The following is an 8,498-nucleotide window of genomic DNA, read 5'->3' on the forward strand; positions in this document are numbered from 1 at the left end:
CAGATCAAAGAAGGGATCCAGCACGCAGAGTATTTAGGACTGAGGGACCAGTCAGATGTGGGAGAGAGAGGAAGACGGAGAAGAGCAGGATGAGCAGCATATTTCTGCTTCACACTCGAGGGTCTTGTGTAAGATGGAGAAATGTTGAAGGAGCAGGATTAGGATGAAGCAAAGGTGGCGAGGCAGTGAGTTTCACTGTGAGTGTGAAGTTCTGTGAAGTATCTAAACAAAGACGTTTAAAAGGTAGCCCTCATACCAGTCCAAAGACCAGAGAGGCCCTGGGCATTTTAGGCAGTGGTGGAAGCCTCAGACCCATTGAGAAGTGGATCCTGGAGCAGGGACACGCAGGGAAGGAGCAGGAGAAATGGCAGATGGTGCCAACTCCTGCAGAGAGGGGAAGAGAGGGAAAGCCTGCAGTGTCCACTGGCCGCAGCCACAGAAGGTCACGGTGACTGTGGACATTCCAATTTTGGCTTCTTAGCAAGAGGGCAGACGCCAGATTGCAGTGAGCTGAGAAGTGGATGGGAGGTTCTCCACTGGGAAGGGAAGGAAAGAGATAAGGCAGGAGCTAGAGGAAGAAGGAGTAGTGAGAGTGCCGGTGTTTTGTTCTCTTTTGCTGTGAATGATTAGAGGGAGACGAGAATATTTGTAAGTAGAGGGAAGAGCAGACAGGCAAGGAAGGAGACAGGAGAGCAACAGTGACGACCTGATCTGCAGACAAATGCCCCGTCCCCTGACCCGCTGGGGCACACAGTGACCATTTCTTTTAGTCAGCAGCATTTCCTGCCAGCGCGGCAGCCTCCGCAGGGCGGATGCAGAGGTGGGAGAAAAGTGCAGTCGGAGCAGGTTGCTCACAGAGCCCTTTCGCGACGGGCCGTACCTCCAGCAACCCCGCAGGATGCTCTCACCACTTGTCAGAGGGCCATCTGGCACCCGAGGCCCTGAGCCGTCCTGTTCCACAGGTCTCTGCAGCTTCCTCCCCGCAGGGGCCTCAGGCTGCCCCGCCAGCCGCCCACTGGAAGGCACCGCCCACTGGAAGGCACCGCCCACTGGAAGGCACCGCCCACTGGAAGGCGGGGGTTCGCGGGCCAACTCCCCCTCCTGCAAGCTCCCTGATGCAAACCGAGCGGAGAAACTCTTCGGGACGCTCCACAGTCCGGCCAGAGGCAGGGCAGTACTCTCTGCCGGTAACTCGGATCTCATCAGCCGGCGCAGCGCACGGCAGCGCAGGCTCAGACCCCCGGAGAGCTCGCCCTGTGCCAGGCACTGTTCTAAGGGCTCCACAGTCTCCCTTTCTCTGCAACCCTATCGTTATCATCTCCAGGCTGAAAATGAGGAAAACCGAGTCCAGACACCTCCAAGTAACTGGCTCAAGGTCGCGAGGCCAGCGACTGCCATTGCCAGGCCATCTGACTCCAGAGCCTGCCACGTTTCAAGTTACCCTCCAACACCATCAAAAATGGGGGATACAACAGACTTACAAGAGACAGGGGGAAATTTATAATTTTATCTGTCACAAATCAAATGCATAAAGTACTATAGAAATTCTAACATGAGTTTCTCTTAACCCAGAGATTTTTCCCACATGCCAGTTTGAACAGCACATTTAAAAGCATTTCTGTTGTGAATGTAATTAACACCACCGAACTGTACACTTAGAAAATGGTTAAAATGGTAAGCCTTATGTTACCTATACTTGTATATTTTACCACAATAATGAAAATAAACGAAAAGAGCAGTTCTATATACATTTTTCTCTTTACCAAAAAAAAAAAAAAAAAGTGAAACGATATGAAAATCAAAACACCTGCGTGAAGCTAAGCATCTCAGGACTCTCTTTGTTTTCTTCTAAAAAAAAAGAAGAAAAAAAGAGCCAACGTGGGACTTCCCTGGTGGTCCAGTGATTAATACTCAGCGCTCCCAATGCAGGGGGCCCAGGTTCTATCCCTGGTCAGGGAACTAGATCCCGCATGCATGCCCCAACTAAGAGCCGACATGCCACAACTAAGGAGCCCGCATGCCCCAACTAAAGATCCCGCGTGCTGCAACTAAGACCCAGCGCAGCCAAATAAATAAATAAATAAAAGGCAAGTTAACAACTGACAGCAACAGCAAAGCAGCCCGGTTTAAAGGTCTGGGAGATTAAAATACACACTCAGTGCTCCAGGCCTCTGAGGTCCTGTGCAAAAGAGTGTGATGCAGTGTAGTTCCACTGTCCTCAAGATCCCTCTAGAACATCTATAAAACCAGTTCTAATCCCTAACCCACAAGAGCTCCACAGAACCTCTGCGAGCACAGAGCAGGAATGCTCTGGGCTGCTGCTCCTGGAAGACCTGGAGAGTTGCCTATTACTTGCGCCTGGGGGAGATGCACCGGAATGGTTAAACAAAGCTCCCGGGAGAGCAATAAACAGAGTACTCGAGAACCCCTCTGTCAAACTACAGTTAGGAGTCTAGGAACCAAATTCTTTTTGTTGACTAGAACCAGAAATGCAGTAGGTGGTACTTTTGGATCACTCTAAATGACTGCCCAGGATAAAAGTGAAGCAACGCTGAGAAATAAGGTGCAAAACTACAAAAAGACTCATCCCGCAAAAAATGTCTAAGAAAATCAAACATGCTCTGAGGCGTGAGTCTCTTTAGTGTTTCTCAGAGGAAAACCGACAAAGATAACAGACCCTGCTAGAATTATCCGATTCAAATAAGGAAACTGATACTGCACTGAATACAACTCTTTGACAGGAAAGTTCCTTGAGGTTGTTCAATCGATTAAGGAAGCCCAAGTCAACATTTACATGATTCACTTTTTGTTCTTTGTTTAGCAAATCAAAGTGATAATATTAATACCACCAACAAATAAACTAATTTTTCAACTAGCATATCTTTGGGTGCCCCATATACTTCTAAAGAACGAATCTGAGAGTGAGATGGGGGGGGGGCAGGTGAGGAACAAAGATTGATGAGGCTGAAGAGTATTAAACAAGCTAGAACACCTCCCATGAGCAGTTATTTCTATAGGAGACAGAAATATTTGAAACCTACTAATATTGATGGCTAAAAGAAGGAATTTAATTATTTCACAACACGGTTAACCCCTCTCTAAGTATAAAGCTCCCTCCAATAGATTTTACATCATTTCCAGGTCGCACACAAACTGTTGAACCAGATTACCATTACAAACTCTCCACTGATCTTTCACCACACAAGAACAATATAACAAAGAGAAAACTTTATTTTTAGACTTGCAAAATCCTGTGTTTATTTTTCTAAAACAGAAGTCGAACAACTGAACCTGCTTTGTTTGGACTTTAGTAAGCCTCTTCTCTTCTAATCTTGAGACCCCAACCTCTGCCAGGAGGAAACGAAGAAGAAAAAGTGCTGGGTGCCACGCTGCAAAGCTAGAACACCTTGCCTCTCTTGGCCTTCTTCTCAGGCACATCTGAGCCTACTGCTGGTCACGGTTCACACTGCCGCAGCCCTATCGTATGACACCTGCCTTGTGGCCGGGAGAGGCCAAGGCTGTCCACCCGCACTCATGTCGAAACTGGTCCAACGTTTGAACTACTAACTTCTGCGTGTAATGTTTAAGCAGAAGTGCTTAACCGCAAGTTGACTCTTCATTACTTAACTAGCATTAAACGCTAAATGGGAATGGGTTTGTAATTCCCTATAAACATTAAGACTCTGGAAAACCCTATTCCAGCAATCTGACTTCAACAACACGGGCCCCACACAGGCCATCTCTTTCAGTTGGAAAAATACGAGATAAATTTTAAATGTAGAAAAGCCCTTTCCACAGTGTGAATGTGCAAAAAATCAATGTAGAAGCAATAAGCAGGTGTTTCTGCTTGAAAATTCCTCAGGTAAATTTCTTCTTTTTAATTAAATTGACCAACCATAATTAACAATGCTGCTACTGCAAGCGGAAAGAAGCCCTGCAATCAATCCCGTCACTTTAATTAAACTAAGATTTTATTCATTTCAGTTGACAAAACTGATCAATTCAAAACATTGTTTTCAAAAAGCAAAGCTTGCATACTGACCCTAATAATTAATAAAATAAGCATATAAATTGATTATAAGTAAGTGCTGGTCCTGACCCTATGGAAACTATGTGGCAGATACCATCATTCAACTTTTATGCACCATCCCTATGTGCTGGAGACAGAGGGATAAATAAGACCCTGGAAGAGTTCACAGCTAGGAACTCCTAGCTAGGAAAGGCAGCAATGGAAATAATCAGGCACCTTACAAACTTACTCAGACTTCAAAATTCAGCTCAGATGTCTTCTGTGGAATACCCTGTTTCCTTATTTCTCCTAGCAGTCAATCCCTCCTTTGTGCTCTACCAGTGCTCACTCATCACATCTTACAGAGTCGTTTACTTGGGAAGTCCTTGAAAGCAGGGACAATTTTTATTAATTTCTATACTGCTAGCACCTAGCACGATGCTTGGGACATAGTAGGCTTTTAGATTTTGTTGAGCAAATAAAAATTATGGAGTTACATGCTGTGAGATATAAAAAGAGGGGCAGAAGAAGCCACCATACTTTGCCTTGGGAGAAGCAGAAGGTTTCTCAAGAACATTCACACTGGCCTTGGAAGCTGAGATTCACTACAAAGATGGGCACTTAGAAAAGAGCCTGTGAAAGGCAGCAAGGAATGGAAGGCCAGATGGGTCCTAAGACAGCTGACTATTCAGGGTACAATCAGTGCAATCAGAATATGGGAGGGGGAAAGCCAGTTGAGAGTAGGCCTTAAAACTGGGAAGATGAAAGGGCTTAGCTACCAGGTTAAAGGAGTTTTCACGAAATACTCTAGGTTTTGAGAAGCCCTTGAAAATATTTAATCCACTCAGTGACAGGAAGACTCATCCTTTCAGAGTCTTCGGCCAAAAGTTATGAAAGTTCTTGGTTTTCAAAGAATTTTATGTAGAGATGCCTATTTTAGGTTATTTGGAGCTTTTATATCCTAGGTTAGGGTTCTGCCCTTCAGTATTTATTTCAGTCTATGCTGTTTCATTCACACAGCAGCAGATGATAAAGCCTCGTTTAAACACCTAATGAAATTCTTAGCATCTGTTTTAATTTTTTTTAAGGGAGGAGTGCAGCATTCTTCTTAATGAAAAGAAAAAAAAAATGGTTTAAGAGAAATATCTTGAATTCCTTTTTCATCACCGTACTTAAGTATCAAGATACGGGAAGGCAGCATCCCATCCCAGCGCCAGTAAGGTTAGAAAGCTGAGGGCCCACTTTACCTGGTGGGTTCCCTAACTGGGTTTAACAAGCCTCTCAGACGAGATGATCCGATAAGGGTCAACACAACTCTCCTGGTCCTTCACGTGCTTGGCCCAGGGAAAGGTAATGCCGACTTCTTGCCATTCGACTTTGCCAAGTTTTTTAAAATGTAAGATAAGGTGGTATTTGTGGGCCGACTAGAAGGCACTGAAAGGCAGGGAGGAGATCACCGACAGCCTCGGCTTTCACTCTTGCAGCTCGGCCTTGGACCAGAGGGAAGCATCGGCCCGGCGCAGGGCAGGAGGCCACGGTGCCTGCTTTCCACGGGCGACCGGGCTGGGCGGCAGGCGGCGCGCCCCGCTACCGAGAGGCGGGTACCCGGGAACGCCGGGCTGCGAGGCGGGCGTGGAGCAGCGGCTGTCAGGGAGGGAGGCCAGCATCCTCCCCGGCCTCGGGAAAGAACCTGGGCCTCCGCAACTCCTACGTAGCCCGGTTACCCACGCCGAGAGGCTGCTGACGGGAGACCGAGGCGCGGAGCTTGGAGAGCACAGGCGCGGCTGCGCCCGCTGAGTCCCCTAGGACGCGGCCCCCAAGGCGCGGCGCGGGGGCGCTGGAAGCCGAGGGCGGCGCCCCCGCAACCCCACCCCGGCCGCGGCTGCCTGCTCGCGTGGCCACCGACCACAGGCTGCGGGCCCGGCGCGCGGGAGGAAGAAAATGCGGCGGCATTGCCGGGTCCCCAGTTCCGCCGCCCCGGCGATCGGGGAGATAAAAGTTTGCAGCATGCGGCTCGTCTGCAGTGCGAGTCACATCCGCCGCGCCGCCTCCTGCAGCACCAGCGCTCACGGAACGAACAAATAAATTAAAAAAAAAAAAAAAAAAGCTGTTGAAGCCGGTAGGCCCAGAAGCCAACCGCTCTGCCTCCCGGGCGTGCATGGAGGCAAGCCCAGCATCCCGCGTCCCCTCCCGCCCCGGTCGCGCCTCCCGCCCGGCCTCAGCGCCCGGCCTGAGCCGGCCCCGCCGCGCCCGCCGCACTGACCGATAACCTCCTGCAGCTCGTACGCGTCCCTGCAGATGGGCCAGCCGACCGCCTGCGCCGCCGGGGCTGGGGCCACGGGCGCCACCGGAGCCGGCGCTGCTGTCGCGGCCGCCGGGGCCGCCGCCGCCGGTGTCACCGGGGCCGCCTGCTGGGGCTGCTGGACGTGCACGGGCGAGCCGCTCGGCTCCGCCATGATGCTGCCGGAGGAGAGCGAGAAGACGCGCCGGCCGGCGGACGACCTTCCACTTGAAACTTCCCTTCCCTCCCCTCGCCGCCGACACCTCTCGACCGGCGCACGCCCTCCCCGCCCGCCGCCGACGCCGCCGCTGGAGCCAGCCACGAGAGGAGGGAGCAAGGGAGGCCGAGCCGGGCGGAGGGAGGAGGCAGCGCCACCGGAGGCGGGGAGGGGAGGAGGCGGCGGCCGCCGCGCTCGCCGCGCGCCCCGAGCCTCGCGCGCGCAGTTCTCTGTCTTCGCGAGGGGAACCGCCGCCCCGCCGCCCTCTCCTGCCCTGCTCGCGGCCGGGGAAGTTTCCACCGGAGGGGAGCGAGGCCGGGTTGGGTTGGCTTTCGGGGCCCGCGTCCCTCGCCCCCTCACTCCCTGCTTTCCCTGCGCCTTCGCCCCAGACAGTCGGACTCTCCGGAAGATGTCCCCTGGGGACCCCGAGGACGGGGTCGTTGAACCGCCGCCAGGTTCTCAGATTCAGAAGTCTCCCCAAGTAAAGAGAACCTGAAGTTCATTTACAAGTCAGCGACTGAGACACCTACACGCCGGCCATTTGTAGGACGCCAGTTAAAAAATAACCTGAGTTGTAACTTTCCAGCCACCTACCTGCCAATATCCCTTTCCCCACCTTGCCTAATCTAATCGCAGCCCTTCTAGTTTTTTCTTAGTGAAACATGATTCCTTAGGTCTCTCGCTGTTCACCGACTTTCTTCATTTGTTCCAAGCCACTTGGATCCCAGGAAGGTGATGAAAGGGACTGTGCAGCTGGAATAAGAAGTGTAAGAGAAATTTGGACACTATTTCAAATTTTAGACCCTTAATAACAAGCCACATTAACCCGTTAGGACAACAGATAGCAGGCATTTATTTTACAGAGCATACTGGTTGTCAAAGTTTGTACCGCAGCATAAATAAACTGCGTTGGAAACAATTGCTGCTTTTCATCACTCCCAAAATTACCTCATCCTTAAAATTGCTATGGTATAAACCATAGGTCTTCCTAATTACAGGTGTCATATTTAACGCTGAATGTTCTCTGCGTTCCCCTGGTATAGATGACCAAGATTGCACCATCCTTGTCTTAAGGTGAAACGGTGCAGTGACCCAATGGTCATAATGGTCATTTGGCCAAAATTATCTTGCGTAGTTTTCATGATGAGGACTACTGAATAAGTAAGAATAATGAGCATATTAAAAAAAAAAAAGACATTCAGAAAGACTGTGATACTTTGTCTCCTGTGTTTATATACAAAAATCTCCTTAAATTTTTTTAAAGATAATTCAGATGAAACCCAGAAATTCATTAGGAGAAACGCTGTATGTCTAATCAAAACACTGATGGAAACCGAACGGTGAATATGCTTAATCTCTCACAGCATGATGGAACAGTTGGGGTAAAGCAACTCCTGTGCTCTGGTCTACACACAGAAATTTATGCTGAACTGAGAAGTTGTACATTCTTTTATGAAGGAGTGTTCAAAAACTGTGTATTAATTTTAATGTCTGTCAAGAAACAGACAACATCAAGAACAAATAAATTCTAGGCCTCTGATGTTTCAAGGGGGAAAGAATAGGGAACAGGAATGCTGTAACTGGTCACCTCTTCAAGTGCAGCTCCCAATCCGAAGAACATTTAAGGACTATTTTTTAGGGAAAAGAAAAATGATTAAATGAATATGACTTCCATTTTGTCATATGAATTTATATTTTGACTTTCAAACCATGAAGGCCGGGAAACTGTGAAGGCCAGGAAAGTTCTTGGAACTTAATAAGAAAACATAATGTTGTCAAGACCAATAGCACAGATTTGAATCAAACACAGATCACTTAGTTTCCCACAAAGAACAAGTGTTCTGTAGTCATATACCAGATATCTGTACCCAGCGGACTACTTTCCAAATGGCTCCTAGGATGATGACTTGTAAGAACTGATGACTGAGTGCAGACCCATCGCTACTGCCAGTAAATCAGTTTAAAGAACGTTTACTATCAGTGGCCTTTGG

The 8,498-nt window shown here is 49.1% G+C and overlaps 1 protein-coding gene across 3 annotated transcripts in view; it reads right to left on the reverse strand.

Moving 5' to 3' along the window:
• The window catches only part of STK39 (serine/threonine kinase 39), a 310,969-nt gene extending 303,958 nt beyond the window's left edge, over positions 1-7,011 (reverse strand). Inside the window, exon 1 of one of the 3 annotated variants that reach the window (XM_059928025.1) lies at positions 6,273-7,011. In XM_059928025.1, coding sequence (XP_059784008.1) covers positions 6,273-6,465 — 193 coding nt within the window. In that variant the 5' untranslated portion in view covers positions 6,466-7,011. Of the gene's footprint in view, positions 1-880; positions 968-5,256; positions 5,746-6,272 lie in introns of those variants that run through there. The other 2 variants (XM_059928027.1, XM_059928026.1) reach the window with 2 other exon arrangements.
• Positions 7,012-8,498: the final 1,487 nt, after the last annotated feature.

The sequence above is a fragment of the Balaenoptera ricei genome, chromosome 7 (assembly GCF_028023285.1).
Source record: "Balaenoptera ricei isolate mBalRic1 chromosome 7, mBalRic1.hap2, whole genome shotgun sequence".
NCBI classification, from domain to species: Eukaryota; Metazoa; Chordata; class Mammalia; order Artiodactyla; family Balaenopteridae; genus Balaenoptera; species Balaenoptera ricei.